At 52.1% G+C, this 16,763-nt stretch overlaps 1 protein-coding gene and 1 pseudogene across 2 annotated transcripts; both read right to left on the bottom strand.

The window, feature by feature from the left end:
- Positions 1–1,491: 1,491 nt before the first annotated feature.
- LOC105712990 (probable serine/threonine-protein kinase samkC) lies at positions 1,492–11,077 on the bottom strand. 2 transcript variants are annotated; one of them, XM_064378143.1, is made up of 4 exons: positions 11,000–11,077; positions 9,775–9,813; positions 3,494–4,362; positions 1,492–2,846 (listed from the first exon to the last, which is right to left on the bottom strand). In XM_064378143.1, exons 3-4 carry the CDS (start codon positions 4,305–4,307, stop codon positions 2,695–2,697), a joined length of 966 nt encoding a protein of 321 aa, XP_064234213.1. In that variant the 5' UTR covers positions 4,308–4,362; positions 9,775–9,813; positions 11,000–11,077; the 3' UTR covers positions 1,492–2,694. The 2 variants fall into 2 exon arrangements, with proteins under 2 accessions (XP_064234213.1, XP_064234214.1); XM_064378144.1 differs by having other exon boundaries at positions 3,494–4,351.
- A 1,635-nt stretch (positions 11,078–12,712) lies between these two features.
- Positions 12,713–16,763, bottom strand: part of LOC135275717 (septin-4-like) — a 43,601-nt pseudogene continuing 39,550 nt past the window's right edge.

Genomic DNA, 16,763 nt, shown 5'->3' with positions numbered 1-16,763 from the left:
AACGCCCAGCACAGGCTCTCCCAGGACCGTCCCCCTGGCGACAACAGCCAGCATCTTCCCCATGCCAGGCCCTCAGACCCCACGTTCCCAATGCTGGGATATATCCCAATGTGTGCTGGGATGTATCCCAGCGTATGGATCATACGCTTCTTTGAGATTTAGAAAAACCAATCACACTCTTCCCAGAGGGCACCCTGGGCAGAGTGAAGAGCCCCTGTCTATGACGTGGAGATGAAGAGCAGTGTGCAGCGTCGGATGGACCAAAGCCCAAATCCTGGCTGAGCTGGGATTCAACAGGCCCGCAGGCATCTCAGGTTCTTCCATCTGTGAAGCGGGTGTGTTAATAGCACCGACCTCAAGGATTTGATGAGATTATTCATACACATCACTTAGGAGATGCTTGGCACACAGTGAGTGTTGGCAAGCCCACACTCACCTGCTCTGCAGCCTTTCCAAAGACCACCCCTCCCAGCCTTCACCTCCCCTCTCTGCCTCTGTCCTCCCCCTCCCAGCCTTCACCTCCCCTCCCTGCCTCTCTCCTCCCCCTCCCTACCTCTGTCCTCCCCCTCCCTGCCTGTCCTCCCGTCCCTGCCCCTGTCCTCCCCCTCCCTGCCTCTGTCATCGCGCTCCCTGCCTCTGTCCTCCCCCACCCTGCCTCTGTCCTCCCACTCTCTGCCTCTGTCCTCCCCCTCCCTGCCTGTCCTCCCCGTCCCTGCCTCTGTCCTCCCCCTCCCTGCCTGTCCTCCCCGTCCTTGCCTCTGTCCTCCCCCTCCCTGCCTGTCCTCCCCATCCCTGCCTCTGTCCTCCCCGTCCCTGCCTGTGTCCTCCCCATCCCTGCCTCTGTCCTCCCCCTCCCTGCCTCTGTCCTCCCCCTCCCTGTCCCTGTCCTCCTTCTTTCTGCCTCTGTCCTCCCCAACCCTGCCTCTGTCCTCCCCGTCCCTGCCTCTGTCCTCCCCCACTCTGCCTCTGTCCTCCCCCACCCTTCCTCTGTCCTCCCCAACCCTGCCTCTGTCCTCCCCCTCCCTGCCTCTGTCCTCCCCAACCCTGCCTCTGTCCTCCTTCTTTCTGCCTCTGTCCTCCCTCTCTCTGCCTCTGTCCTCCCCCACCCTGCCTCTGTCCTCCCTCACCCTGCCTCTGTCCTCCCCAACCCTGCCTCTGTCCTCCTTCTTTCTGCCTCTGTCCTCCCCCTCCCTGCCTCTGTCCTAACCCACCCTGCCTCAGTCCTCCCCCACCCTGCCTCTATCCTCCCTCTACCTGCCTGTCCTCCCCAACCCTGCCTCTGTCCTCCTTCTTTCTGCCTCTGTCCTCCCCCTCCCTGCCTCTGTCCTCCCCCTCCCTGCCTCTGTCCTCCCCCACCCTGCCTCAGTCCTCCCCCAACCTGCCTCTGTCCTCCCTCTACCTGCCTGTCCTACCCAACCCTGCCTCTGTCCTCCTTCTTTCTGCCTCTGTCCTCCCCCTCCCTGCCTCTGTCCTCCCCCACCCTGCCTCAGTCCTCCCCCACCCTGCCTCTGTCCTCCCTCTACCTGCCTGTCCTCCCCAACCCTGCCTCTGTCCTCCCTCTCCCTGCCTCTGTCCTCCCCCTCCCTGCTTACTCAAGGTCACAGTCAGCAAACAGTGGACCCAGGGCTCAAATCCAGTTAGTAACTCAAGTTTGTACCTAACTGTGCCCCTACTTTATAGAGCTTTGCTTCCTCTGAGGAGCAGGACTGCCCTTTTCTGCTCTTTGCTGACCATCACTAGGAGGGTTCATGCTGGTTGGGATTGGATGGCATTCCCAGGGCTCCCCCCGCCCCCGCCCAGGAACTGCTTTATCCAGAGCCCTGGCCTCTGTCATGCTCACAGGGCTGGAGTATATTTTGGGCCATGACGTTCACAACAAGAAGTCCCTGCTGCCAAGATTTACTCCACCCTCCCCTGCCCCGAGAGAGGCCAAGAGTATAAAGGGAGCGGAGGGTGACAAGGCTGGGGACACTTCTCTCAAGCATTCTAGAGCTGCAAGATACACTGATGGCCTCAAGGAGAAGGCCCAGACATCTCTGAAGATCCTGCCTGGGCAGCATCAATAAGTACCCTAGGTGGTAGAGTGGGGTTTTGAGGAGGGTTCTGAGGACCAGAGAAACACTTGAGAAGAGTCCCCAGCCTGAATAAATATGAAGTCAACCCTGAGCAAGACTGCGAAGCAGGCAGTAGGCTTTGGTGTATTTTTTTAAATTACACGATAGGTGGCCAACTAAGCTGAAAGGCCATGAGGCTTAAATTATTCTCCATTCCTGAAGTGACTTCCTATTAAAAGGAGACTCTTGAAAATGGAAAAGGTGGCCAGCACTTTGGGAGGCCGAGGTGGACAGATCACCTGAGGTCGGGAGTTTGAGACCAGCCTGACCAACATGGAGAAACCCTGTCTCTACTAAAAATACACAATTAGCCAGGCATGGTGGCGCACGCCTGTAATTCCACCTACTCGGGAGGCTGAGGCAGGAGAATTGCTTGAACCTAGAAGGTGGAGGTTGCTGTGAGCTGAGATCACGCCATTGCACGCCAGCCTGGGCAACAAGAGCAAAACTCCATCTCAAAAAAGAAACAGAAAAGAAAAGGAAATGGAAAAGGTTCCAAGCCCCAAAGAAATTACTCTAACGGTGGAATTTTCAGCAAGATGAGAAGTTCCTCTGCTCCTTCAAGTCAAAATCCCAGCATTTATCTCCTAAATGACCCAGCTCTGTGGATACATAGATGCCACTCCTCACCTGTCCTCCCATCTCCCAAGCTCCCACAATAGGCCCACAGGAGGGAAAAGCACAGACCTTTCAGCCACCAGATGAGACGATTGTACATTTCCTCAGAGACATCTGAAAGTAACAGAGAGATGGCTGCTCTTCTTCTCCCTGTGGGATGCACATCCCACCCTCCACTATTTGCAGCTCCCTTTCTAGCTCCACATTTCTCACCCAAAGGTGCCCTCAGCCCTTGGTCCTCTCCAAGAAGCTCCTCCAGCCTAGGACTATATATTCCCACTCTCCCTATCCCTCTCTCTGTGCCCCTGTGTATGTCTTTCCCCTCATGGAAGTCTAAATCCCAGCTCATCTGCACCCCACCCTCTCCACTTTGTTGCCAGAGTATTTACCTGAGGCTCTTATTCTAGTTAGCAGCCCTTACCAGCCCCCAACCCAACTCAGTTCTTCATCTCCACTCAGGAAGCAGCTTTCAACCCTGCAAGCCCTCGTTACTACCTTCAATTGAAAAGGTAAGCAGTGTTGCCTAGAGGAGTCAATATCTGTCACCCGGCCCAAGCATCATCATCGATGTCGTTGGCTCGGAGCACAGAGAAGCTGGCAGGGAAGGAATGGAGCAATGGGCTCAAGTATAGGACCAGCTTTGGCACTGGCAGGAGAGCAGCCCTTAGGCCCAGAATGAAGAGCTGGCCTCTCCTGCCCACCCCAACGTCCCCATCTCACTAAACTGGGGCTGCACCTGGGCAGTCTGCTTCTTCACATACCCAGGAAGAAAGCACTAAACTTTTGAATGGGTTGTTTGCAGGTGCGTTTGGGAGTCTGTGGCACTTCACTCAACGGTGCCCAACTTGGAGACTCCTTTGGTGATGGTGGTGGTGATGGTCTTGCCTTCTGTCTCTGGGACTTCAGATCCTCACATAAAGGGCTAGAGTCTATTTTAAAACAGGACAATAAAGGATCTAGGGAAGGAGAACACTTAGGCTCAAAATCAGGTGTTGTTGGCCGGCTTTGGGGTGTTTCAACTTCAGGATTCAGCAAGTCCCACCATGAGGAGCCAGGTCCGTACCTAGGTAAGGACCGAGGAGGCAAGGGCCGAGGGGTCAGCTCCAGTTCTGCATGGATGGAGGACTTTTGTGAGAGTTCTGGATACCTGGGTGTGCGTCCTTTGGACATGTAGGTAGTTTCCAGGGGTTTTGGGGTTTGCTGTTTATAGATGGGCTCTGGAGTGAAAAACATGGATGATTTGTGGGAGTCCTCAGACACCGATCGAGCTGTCACACGGTGAGTTGGCTCTACTGACTGTACCTCTGGGGAGATGGTGACCCTGCGGCCAACCTCACTGTTTGCTTGGATTGGGGCCCTCACGTTGGACTCCACCTGTGATGATACTAAGACCTTTGCAGAGGGCTTGCTTTCCGGGTAGACAGAATACTTGTGACGAGACTCAGGGTCTACCCATGCAGAAACTCGGTGTACGCCATCAGAACCTTGAAGGACAGACAGTTTGAGTGATGAGTCCAAGTTCATAGTTCTATACAAGGCCTTGGGTTCCAAAGGAGCTTCCTTCCTATTAAACATCCTAGTGTAGAGTCACAATTGTTCACAGAATCCCAAAGCAGTACCTGAAAGGAAACTGTGGATTTGTCTTTGGAGTTACATCACCAAGCCTTTAGCAAGTTTTTAACAAAACTGGGATTCCCTTGTATATAGAGAAGGCTCCAGACCCTCCCTTACTCTCCCCAGATTCTAGAAATTCTCAGGGACTCATCCAGAGAAGGAAACAGCCAGAAGATCCTATGAAGACAAAGGTCAAACCAAACATGCTGTGTTAACCCCAGTTTTAATAAGGTACAAAGTTGCCCCAATTTTGTTTGAAACTGTACTGTGTACAAGTTTAAAAAAAAAATACAGCTTCAGCCTTTTCAGGTCTCAAGGATGGTTTCATTGCTCCTGGGATAAAAACCCAAGTTGCTCAAATAATAAATTCTCACATTTTTGGTCCAGGAGTACCTAGTGTTTTATTAATAAAAGGGATTTGGGCTGGGTGCAGTGGCTCATGCCTGTAATCCCAGCAGTTTAGGAGGCCGAGGCGGGCAGATCACCTGAGGTCAGGAGTTCAAGACCAGCCTGGCCAACATGGTGAAACCCTGTCTCTACTAAAAATACAAAAATTAGCTGGGTGTGGTGGCGTGCACCTGTAACTTCAGCTAGCCAGGAGGCTGAGGCAGGAGAATCACTGGAACCCAGGAGGTGGAGGCTGCAGTGAGCTGAGATTGTGCCACTGCACTCCAGTCTGGGCAACAGAGCAAGACTTCGTCTCAAAAGAAAAAAAAAAGAAGGATTTGTAGTTAGTCATTGGTTTCTATCATAAATGACTAGTTGGGTACCTAGGAGAAATTGCCTGAGTTGCCTCGGCCTTGGTTTCTTCACCTGGAAACCGCTGCCTGGCACATGTGTGTCACATAACAATGTTAATGCCCTTTCTCATGATCTTGTCAGCCATCTAATTAGCCAGACTCTGGTTCTCTTCTGAAGAGTAACTTTCCAATTTGGATGACCATTTTGGAGGAGACTGTCACCTCTCTCTCCCTTTCACATGTTCTTTCTGTCTTTTAGACATAGACTCTACTATATCCAACATTCTACCATGAACTCTGAAGGGTCATTGAGGTTATAGGATGGTCAGCTTCATTCTTCTATGCTCTACACTGACCATTCTCTTCTGTTAACAGTTTTTCCTCAAACGAGCTATAATACAATTGATTAGGTTTAGCTATTAATTATGACATTCTAGTCCTGCTTCCCATTGATTTAGCTTTAAATATTTTATTTTTGTTGAGACAGAGTCTTGCCCTGTCGCCCAGGCTGGAGTTCAGTGGCACGATCTTGGCTCACTGTAGCCACTTCCTGGGTTCAAGCAATTCTCATGCCTTAGCTTCCTGGGTAGCTAGGATTACAGGCACCCACCACCATGCCCTGCTAATTTTTATATTTTTAGTAGAGATGGGATTTCGCCATGTTGGCCAAGCTAGTCTTAAACTCTTGACTTCAAGTGATCCACCTGCCTCGACCTCCTAAAGTGCTGGGATTACAGGCATAAGCCACTGTGGTTGGCCTATGTTTTAAGTATTTTTTTTTTTTGAGACAAAGTCTCGCTCTGTCACCTCCCCGGACTGGCCGAAGTATTCGCGCAGCCCTTCCTGCGTAGTCTGCCATCTGAGTCCCCCGATGAACATCTTGCAGGGGTCCTGCGGCGAGTCTGGGGAGGCGAGGCCAGGCTGGGGCGCGTCAGTCTCCATCGGCAGCCGCGGGCGGCGCGGTGCAGATGAGGAGCGCGGCGAAGGGGGCCGGCCGGACAAGCCATGCTGCCCCCTCGGAAGGCCACAGTTCTAAGTCACCAAGCTCTGCTTAGCCCATGAGGTTCATTCTACTCCCCTCCCCCACCAAGAAATTCACAGACAACCACACACACACACCTCTAAACGTTCCGGTCACCAGAGGAGGAAAAAGAGATCTGCCTTGGTTGGAGACAGGTAAGGGTGAAATGGAGAGAGTACTCAAGACTTTTAAGCCTAAGAAAAGAGTGAGGCCGCAGGAGGAATTGGGAACCTGCACTCTTCAAAGAGGGACTCTCCTATACAGCCAACATTTCAAAAATGGAGGAGAGAAAACTAAGAAAAAGAAAGCCTCTTTTCCTTAGACCCATGTAAGGGTAAGGCAGGAATGGGGATGGGAAGGCGCTGTCCTGAGGAAAAGGAGCCAGGTGTGGCAGCTGGTTATAGAGAGGAGGGAAATCAGGCCCCTGCAGCCACTGAAGCTTCAATCTGGTGGGTGAGGGAGACAAAGAGGAGTGGGTGGGGGGATTCAGTCCCACGCCTCTAGAGGGCCTTCACTGATGCTTTCAAAAGGAAGATGTGTTTGGGAGCTGGGCTTATCTTCTTGTTAGGCCCACACTGCTGACAAGCCCCCATTACCTGCCAAGTAACCTGCTCTGCCTGCTAATCAGAGGGGAATTCCTGAGGAATACCCACGGCAAGAAGAAGGAACTCCCCACCCAACCACCAGGGAGGGGACCCAAGGGGATCCACGGGCCTGGGAGGAGCCAGGAGACCCAAGGACAGCCAGGGGAGAGAGAGAGAGAGAGGAGGCCTGGCAGACACCCACGGGGAAGTGGGGGACAGCTGAGAGGACAGATGGGGGAAGCTGGGAAGGAGCATCAGCCAGCGCGGGAGGAGGGGAGGACCGGGAATGATGCAGAGGTAAGAAACCCTGCAGAGGCAGGGAAGATGGAGAAGAGAGGCTGTCCGGGAGACAGTCAAGGAGAAAAGGCTGGCATGTCAGGTGAGGGATGGAGTGGTGGAAGAGAGAAGGGACTGGAGCCCCGAGCCAGCTCACAGAACATCCGCGCTCCCTGACCAGCCCCCCTAACATCCCATGCAGCCTACTGGTCACATCCCACATCTCCAAGCAAGGATACAGCGGGTGGGACCAAGATGGAGAGGCGGAGGTAAAGGGATGTACCCCCGCAGGGCGGGACCTGGAGATCTGCAGTCAAGGGCAGTGGCTGCGGGGCCAGGATGGACCACAGAATTTCCATTCCTGGCCTTCGACCATCCCCGGCACCCAAAGATTGAAGCTAGTCCAAGAAATAAAAGAATTAACCCACCTTCCCTGCCCCTAAACATTCGGGGTCGGGCCAGGGGCCTTGGGAAGGGGGATGGGCTGAAATCGAGGGCTGACCCTGGGCGAGGCTGTGGGCGCAAGCAAGCGTCGGTCTCCTAGGCACCCAAAGGCAGGGTGAGCACTTACGAAGCAGCTAAGCATGGAGCAGGAGACGCGGGCGGTCAGGCTCATGGTCACGGGCGGTCTGGGCCAGCGCACATGCCCCCGGAGCCGCTGCGCTGCCCGCTAGCCCCGGGCGCCCGCTGCATCCCGGCTGCGGGGACCGCCAGGTGCAGCCGCGGCGGCCCGGAGGTGAGGGCGCTGGTAGCGGGCCCTCAGCACGGCTCCCGCACACCTCTCCCCTCCTTTTCACAATGGAGCGGGCCCAGCTCCGTCCTCCAGCACGAGCGCGGAAGGGAGGGGAGCGGGGCGAGGGGAGAGCCCAGGACGCGGCGGGAAGGCGGAGGCAGGGGCGGGGCGGCTCCACGAGCCCCACCCACAGCCCCAGGCTCCTCCCTCCCCGGGGACCCTGGGCCTTGTCCGAGGGCCTACCCCACTCTAGGGACCTTTAGGGGCTTTCAGGAATCTGGGCTATGGGACCGCCCAGACAGACGGCCTGGAGCAGAAAACAAGACCGCCTACATCTTCTCATTTATCTTTTTCCCAGGTGGGCCACCCCATGCCTTCTTAGAAACCCATCCCCATGCCCTCCCCTCCTCTCTAAGTTCCCCAGACACCTGCTCTGGATCCCAAGGTGGAGCTCACCTACCCACAACCCATTTGCTTCCTCCTTTCACTCCAAAACCACTACCCACCATGCCCCTGCCCATCAGGGTCCTTCAATCCTGTGACTTGGCTAAACCCTTCTTTCCCCTTAGAATGGTGCCAGGTTAGTCATTCCACGCTCCTGGAAAGGGAAATGAGCTTTTTATTCCAATACCCCTACCAAACCCAACTCCTTCAGCTCCATCTCTCCCTTGTTTCACATTCTGATCTCTGGGTAAGAAAGTCCTTCTTCAAGGAGAAAGGATTTCTTAGTCTGGGAAAGAGAAGAGCTGGAAGTATGGACCACAGAAGTTATACAAAAACGAAACTTGAAACTCAGGAGCAGGGGAGTAGAGAGAGTTGGGTAGAGGGCCAAGGAATAAGAAGCAGGAAGAAGGGGCTCAAAATATCACCAAGAGTCACAGAGGGAGCTTGCTGGAACCCCAAACTTCCTGCACCTGGGAACTTTCAGACACCAGGGCTTTTGTCTTGTCCGGGGGGAGAAGGGAGGGATGAAAGAAAACCTGACATTTTATTAAGCATCTACAATGAGCCAGGCAGTTTCTAACATTATCTCACTAAAACTTTTCAACCCCTCAAGAAGTAAACCTTATCCTGTCTTGCTGGTGAGACTTAAGCTTAGAGAGAAAGTATGCAATTTACCTAAGTGGTGTGCTAGGATTTGAAATTAGATGAAGCGGACTCTGAAGCCAATGCTCTTTTCACGGTATCCCAGAAGAGAAAAAAGGAGCAATCTGTTGGTGGGGGCCCAAACCAGCAGGCTTTCCGAGAAGAGACCGAACCAATAATGCACACACCAAATCCACATGTCTATGGAAGGAAGGGAGGGAAGGAGGAAATCCTCTCATCTACTGAATTCTTTAACCTGCCGCTAAGCACAAAGGACATCTAAAAGAAACTGAAGAGATACCACCAGGTTAAGGGCCTGGTCTGAGCCAGGGCCTATAGCTCTCTAGGCCTTACACATCTCACTGCCTCCTCCTGGCTCTCAGGAATTATGGTATTCCCTGGACTTGGGGTGAGAGAAGGGCAGTTACAATTAATGGAAAATTCACAGGATCATTGTAAACTACCTCTAGTGATATTCTGGGCACCCTGAAGATGCTATCCTGATAGATATTCAGTCAGCTGTCACCTGTAGTGGCTTAACAGCAGCACCCTGGAGCTGGAGAAGTCCCACAGTTTTGGTGGAGTCACTCCTGATATAGCATCCACAATATTCAAAAGACCCACCAGAAGTCCAAGGATCCTGAGATAAAGAAGGCCTGGCTTTTCAGACCAGAACACAGAGATCCTACCGGGGACACAAGAAGAAAAGGGGAGGGCTGTTGTGAAGGGTTAATAGAGCCAGTGTGGGCAGGTGGTGTGAAGCATAGCACAAAAAAGATCTCTAGAAGCTTCCAGGCCCAGTGCTGAATACTGGCTAATGTTTTGCAATCTGAAGACACCCTAATTTATCTCCAGGGCAGATGAACCTGTTTAGGAGCTGAACAGGGTAGCCTGGAGCTCAAGGTGTAGGAGAGGTGGGGCAGCTTCACAGAGAAAGACACAGGGATTATAGAAAACACAATGGCCTGAGGAAAGAAACAGTACTCACCATTCTACCGTGGCAAGGGTCCTGGCTGCCTGCTTCTCACTGTAAGAAGACAGAGGAACATAAAAGTAAAGAGCCCATCAACATTACCATAGAATCAACAAATGCTACCCATCTACCTCTGACCTTCTCTACAACATATTCTTCTCCCTCGCAGAGACCCTGGTCTGTCCACAAGTCACCATACCAGAGAGGCAATGGGAGCTACATAGGGAGAAAGCCACAAGTGATCCTGCAGGGCATAAAGTCAGCCACGAGGTTCTGGAGCAGGAATGAGTGTCATCCAAGATTATTCACCAGAACTCAGGAGTCCTGATTCCCAGATGCAAAGGGAGAACACTTCTTTGTGGGGCAACAGAACTGCCAACTCTGAAGAGACAAAGCCTGCCCAACTGGGGCTCATTTTGGGCCCTGAATCTTTGGGCAAAGTGGCAGTGGCTGAAGGGGCATGAATCCACAGGAATGTTTTGCCAGTCTCTGAGTCTCAGAGTAGTACCTACCTGACCTGTTTACTGGGGGCAGAGTCCAAAGTGGGACAAGTGGGGGGGCGGGGGGGGACCACAACCTGTGATCAGAGGGCAGCAGGGCTGCACAGGCACACGTCCTGCGGAGTGTACTTGATACCAAATTGGGTGGAGGTTATGGAGAGGAGCCCACACAACAGGAATAGGATCAGGCCAATTCAGGCCTTGGAGTCAGCATCTGTCCAACGAGCCCAAGTAACAGGGATTGGGCCTCCTAGGCTTACTTAGGAAGCCAGGCCCAGGTTTCACTGACACTTTCCTTCATGCCTGCTATCCTCAGGGGCAGTACAGCAGAGCCCTGTGGGAGACTGCGGGGATAAAATCCTCCATCTGTGGTCCTGCCCACCTCCCTGTTCACAGTACCCTCTTCCCTAGACCACTTTCCCTCATGGGGGAACCCGCAAGAGGCAAGCCGGAGGTGCTGCCTCACCGCCCACTGGCACGCAGCTCCAGGGAACGAAGGGAGGGTAGGAAGGACAAGGATGAGGCCTGGGAGGCCCAGGGTTTTCAGGCCTAGGAGATCTGGTCCCGGGGGCGGGCCAGATTGGCAAGGGAGCCCAGGTGCCCAGGTTCTAGGGGCGGAGCCTAAAGCCCAAATGACAGAAGGCGGGACTCAGGAAAGCCTGTGGGAGCCAAGGCGGATCCGGGCAAGACGTGGTCGCTGCGGTTCCCAGGCTCGCAGTGCAAGGGGCACGGTGACTCACCCAGGCGGCGTCCGCCCGACCCTCCGAGGCCGCGCTCTAGCCACTTTCGTCTCCCGCAGCTGCTGAGGCCGCGGCGTCCCGACCCCACCACGGTGCTCTTCTCCTCAACCAATTATATCTCTAGCCTGTGCCCGCCCTGGCCAATAGCCTCGCCAAGTCCCGCCCTGCCCCCAATCACGCAGCCACCGCCCTCACTCTCAACGCCACTCATTGGTCGAGACGGGCAGACGCCCTCCCAGCCTTTAGCCAATCGGATGCCGGAAGACAAGACTGTATCTGGAAGGAGGAGGCGCGGCGCCGGAGATTAGACGCGACCAATGGGAAATCACAGCGCGTCCTTGCGGTAGCCAATAGGAGAGCAGTAAAGAGGGGGCTGCCGGCTACAGCTCTGGGGACCGGAAGTGGGGGCGGCTAGTCGCCTACTGGTAGCGCAATTAGAGGCGGGCATTGTAGGGTACAAGCCTTAAGCCACTTCCGGTGATGGCCCCGCCCTGGAGGTCTTTCTCAAACAGATCCCCAGTGGCACCTCAGTTTATCCATTCCCGTTTTGGTTTCGCTGCTGTCATCTGGTCCCAACGCCAGAATAGGAGAAAAACTTGCAGGCTAGGAGAGAAGGGAGGGCTAGGCCTGAGGTTCCGTCTTGGTCATCTCCGACTGGCTGGGATTTCCCCCTTCCTGTGTCTGGTTGGGTTCCTCCAACATTCACTGTATCGATAAACGACCCTGCCGTTCTTCACAACCTGCATTGTGCTGCTAGTCCTGAGTGAAGAACTTTCATCCGAGAGATGGAAAATCTGGATCTGAGACTGCCAGTAACTAGCTGTGACCCCCTAGTCTGTAAAGGGAAGGGAGACCAGGACGCTCCCAAGAACCCGATTTATCGCCCCTCCCTTTCTTTCTTTCCCGGGGACCCAGAACAGACCACAAGACAGAGGGTGGCCGCTGGAGGTCGCTGTGGACCCGCGATACCACCAACCGACAGAAATGGAAAACAGTTGATTCAGATCCTCAGCTAATATTCTCAGGTCTGGAGTGGGCCTGAGCGCTTTAATACCAAGCCCCGGGGCTAATGGGTCCTCACCTCTCTTTGTTTCTAGAACACTGAAACTTCAGTACAGTTGGTAAGTTCCAGGAAGACGAGAACTCTGCACTACTTTAACTCCAGGGTCCAGAACAGTCTGCAATCTAGCAGATGCTGTAAAATTTTTAATTAAATACTGAACTACTGTAGGACAATGATTGTGTTTTTATTCATTCCCAGCACTTACTATAGTGTTTGGTGATTACAGTGGCTGCAGCATTTGTTTAAAGCTCTTTCACAGGTTTTTTACAGTGTAGAGTTTAACCTGCCTATTCCTTTTCCCAGATCAGGAGAAATAGAAAGTCAGGAAGTTGCACACAGTTAATACCTTGCGTTTTCCCAAGGGCAGGTATGAAATCCAAAACTGCTGCAGAATTAAAGGTATGTATGTGGGAAAGATGGAGAGAGACCCAAACCCCAGATAATAAAGGCAGGATAGATGTGGTCATTAAGATGGAGAAGCCAGACTGGATTCTAAGCAGGGACTAAGAAGGGGAAACAAAGTGGAAAGTTTTCCCCACTCTCCCTTCCCTACTAAAAACCAGAAACCAACATCTACCATGTCTTTCAAAACTGGGTCCCAGGATCTTGGTCTCTAGGAGGTCATAACGATACACACAGGGACACCAGAAGCCACCTACAGATTTATTAAACTTTATTTCCTCTGAGTCTCTGGGCAGTCAGCAGGGATGTAAGGCGAAGTGGCAGTAGCTGAAGGGGCCTGAGCAGAGCTGGTGCGGGAGGGGCCGACATGGACAGGAGGAAGAGGAAGAGATTTAAATATCCAGGGCTGAAAGCCAGTTAATGGGTCTCCTTCATCTGTTTTTGTATTTTGTGTAGCATCTCCTGCATCCGCCGCAGCTGGAATAGGCATAGGCATCAAAATGGGCCTTTTTGGAGAGTCCTTTAGTATTGGGGAAGTGCCCCAAATTTCTAATCCCTTAAGCCAGGACCTTGGTAGCCCTGAGGTGTGATGGAGACTCTGGACAGAACCACCTATTGACCTATCCAGGACCCAAATAGACACCAGAGCCAGGGATCTTTCTATTACCAAACCATGAGACACCAATGTTGATGATCAAACAGGGGACCTCCCCTATACCCCATACTGCTCTCACCACCTCATCTTTCTCTCGGATAAGCTTCTCAGTTTCTGGATCTGTCCCTGGTGGGACAGCAGGGATGGGGAAGTCAGTACCACTCTCTCGAGTCAGTTTGCTAAGAGGAGAAAAGGGTTGGTAAGACTAGGAGGACCCCAGTACCCACTTAGATTGAGCCCAGGGCCTATAGAAGAACAAAAGAAAGGTTTGGTCTCACCCAAGGCTAGGCTTGGGATTCCCCCCTGCCACCTTTGTCCTGGCTTCTGGTCATACTTGCGATTCCGTTCCTTCACCACCAGGCGGGTCATGCTCTGGATGCACTGTGCCCGGTAGTTCTCATAATGTGTCTCCCGTGTCACATCCTTCAGGTCCTGCATGTGGTACGCACCAGCATTGTCCTCAGCTTCACAGAGTCGCAGTGCCCTGGGTTTTCCACTGCATGGCAAGGCTAGGGGTCAGCCAGAGGCATAGGTAGGGGAGAGCCACTGAGGAGCAAGGAGATACCCTGGTCACAGGCTCAGTGCTTTACCTTCCACGATGCCCCAGGGGTAGAGTCGACCCCGAACTCGCCGCCCTCTGGCCTCTACTATGGTGTTACTGCCAATGACTGCAAATGGGATGCTTTCCTGGAAGAGGTTAGGGGTGCCTGTCAACACCCTCTGTTCTCACCTGTTTCTTTCCACCTGTATCATCACCTTCTCTGCTTCACTCTAGGAAGCCAGGGTCCTTTCCCACCCTGATAGCCTGAATATAGAATTCTACTCCCTTTTTCCACCCAGAAGAAACAAGATGGGAAGGGGATGCCCTAGAGTGGCCCCACCTTTAGGGCTTGATCCTTCAATTTGAAGTCCTCATCCTCATCCAAGTCACAGTCTGGGATTTGATAGATCTTGATTCCAAAGCACTCAATCTCCTCCCGGATCTGGCAAACAGATGAAGGGCCCACAGTTCTGGGGACCACATCCTTTCTAGAAGCCCACCTGATCCCCTCCCATCAACAGCTTCCCTCACTTTGCGTTTCTTGCAGTCCACTTCAGGAGGTGTCAGTGTGTCCGCCTTAGCCAGGATAGGCACGATATTGACCCACTGATGCAGGTCCTTCATGAATTCAACATCCAATGGCCGGAGCCTGGGAAACAGGAATCTGTGACCACCTACTAGTGGCAGCCCTGCCCCTGGTGCTCTTGGCCTGTTCCCTTGACAGCACCCGGTGGTGCCAGGAGCCTCAGGCTTGGACCATACCCGTGGCCAAAGGGTGAGGTGAAGTACAGGCAGCAGTGCACCCTGTTGTCTTGGATGTTCTTTCGGTTCAGGCCACTCTCATCTCGGAAATACTGCTCAAACTGCTGATCAATGTATTTTGCCACAGGCTTCCAGCTGGGGCAGGGACAGACAAGCAGAGAAACTGTGAGAGTGGGCGCCACCTAGTGAGCTTTGGGACTACAGAGAAGCAGCCCACTCCCTGAGCAGTGTTTTCAAGACATTGTTATTCCCTGGCTTGCTTTACCAAATCTTCAGGGAAATTCCTGAATGGGATGGTGTATATCTCATGTCTTCATACAAAAGCTTGAGTACTCAGGCAGAGTTTAATAAATACTAGTTTGATGACAGGAAAAGGGCCCAGGTGATCAAACAAAAGAGTAAGAATAGGCTGGGCGTGGTGGCTCACGCCTGTAATCTCAGCACTTTGGGAGGCTGAGGAGGGTGGATCACTTGAGGTCAGGAGTTTGAGACCAGCCTGACCAACATGATGAAACCCTGTCTCCACTAAAAATACAAAAATTAGCTGGATGTGGGTGGTGTGCACCTATAGTCCCAGCTACTTGGGAGTCTGAAGCAGGAGAATCACTTGAATCCAGGAGGTGGAGGTTGCAGTGAGCCAAGATCATGCCACTCCAGCCCGGAGTCAGACTGTCTCAAAAAAAAAAAAAAAGCAAGGTAGGGCTGCAGGCAAACACCAACTGGAAGCCAGGGAAACCCTAAATCAGGTTTCCAGTCTAACCTCAGAGCATTTTTGCTCATGTGTTTCTACCCTCTCCTCTACCTCTCCAAACCCATTCTATCCTTCAAAGCCGTAAGAACCATCTCTTCCACGAAGGCTCCTTTGACTATACCTCTCTCCTTCTCTTCACTACAGAGCAAAACAAATAAATAAATTAATAAATTTCCCCAAGAACCTCAATTTCATATCCTTTGCTCTTCTATTATCTTGTTTAATCCTCACTGCCCTCACAGGTGGACATTAGGAATTATGATCACCACCACTCTCATTTCATACATGAAGAAACTAAATCCAGAGCAGCTAACAGACTTGTTCCAGGCCAGATGTGGTAGTTCACGCCTGTAATTCTAGCACTTTGGGAGGCTGAGGTAGGCGGATCACTTGAGCCCAGGAGTTCAACAACAGACTGGGCAATATAGCTAGACCCCCATCTACAAAAAACTACAAAAAAATTAGCTGGCATACACCTGTAGTCCCAGCTACTTGGGAGGTTGAGGTGGGAGGATAACCTGAGCCCAGGGAGACTGGGGAGGTGGTTGATCAGGCCACTGCACTCCAGCCTGGGCAATAGAGTGAGAACCTGCCTCAAAGAAAAAAAAAAAGTGGGGGGAGAGGACTTGCTCTAGGTCATTTAGCTAGTAAATTCTCTGCCCATCTGAGCCTCTACAGCTCAGTGCATTTGCCACTACACCTTGCCTGACCCATTTACTAATTTAAGTTGCTATCTGATTGAAACATGTTAGAGAACTGCCCCCACCTCCCCCGCTTCCCTGTTGCCACTTGACTATAAGCCTCTCAGGGATAGGAATCATTCATGCTTGTTCTAAATCCCTTAAAATGTCCAGTACAGTCTGGACATCTAGTATGTGCTCAATACATTCTAGCTGATTTGATGCTTTGCTGTTGCCAAAATTCTGAAATTCTTAAAAATTTTGAACAAAGGGCCCTACTTTTCATTTGCACTGGGCCCAACAAATTACGTTGCTGGTCCTGCAGTTAACATTGTTAAAATTCGTGAGTATGCTGTAAATAGCCCTTTGCACTCTTGAGTGTGCATGCATCATGCTGGGTGATGTTCAGATCAATTGAAGAGGTAGTTAAGGGCTGGTATGTTTTAATTAAATAAATGTCTGACAAAATGAGTATATATGGAGGTACACTTTAAACTGTGAGATGCCTGGAAAATGAAATTATTAGTATTATGGAAGGTAAGGGACAGTAGGTAAACTGATTGAAGAAGATCATTTGATCATTTGCTGAAGATCATGAAGTTATAAATGCCAATCAAGATTTGAACTCTCTGTCTAGGGCTCTTAGCACCACCTGCCTAACTTCTTCATCAAAGGTACCACCTTTTCTCCTGTCAATCTCATCAATTCCCCTCTTCATCTACTCACTTAGGTCTGACCATTAGCTAAGCATCCCTCTAGTACCTGAAAAATAAAAAAGCCCAGATGATAGGAGGTTGTGGTAAAGGCAGCTTTTCTTTCAGCAGGTAGCCTAGAAGGTACCTGGAGTTTAAACAAAGTTCCACCATTTTTCCCCTTTGCCTATTCTTCCTCACCTTTACCCTCCCTCCAC

This window comes from Aotus nancymaae, unplaced genomic scaffold (assembly GCF_030222135.1).
Source record: "Aotus nancymaae isolate 86718 unplaced genomic scaffold, 86718_ANA_hifiasm-v0.15.2.pri h1tg000018l, whole genome shotgun sequence".
In the NCBI taxonomy this organism is placed as follows: domain Eukaryota; kingdom Metazoa; phylum Chordata; class Mammalia; order Primates; family Aotidae; genus Aotus; species Aotus nancymaae.
The sequence above is the reverse complement of the archived record's forward strand: the minus strand, read 5'-3'. Positions and strand labels throughout refer to the sequence as shown.

Coding starts and splice junctions, on each gene's coding strand:
- LOC105712990 (XM_064378143.1), bottom strand. CDS start 4,307: ATGTTTAATAGGAAGGAAGCTCCTTTGGAACCCAAGGCCTTGTATAGA. Junction 2,847..3,493: donor GTTTAGTGCTTTCTTCCTGG/GTATGTGAAGAA, acceptor TGTTACTTTCAG/ATGTCTCTGAGGAAATGTAC.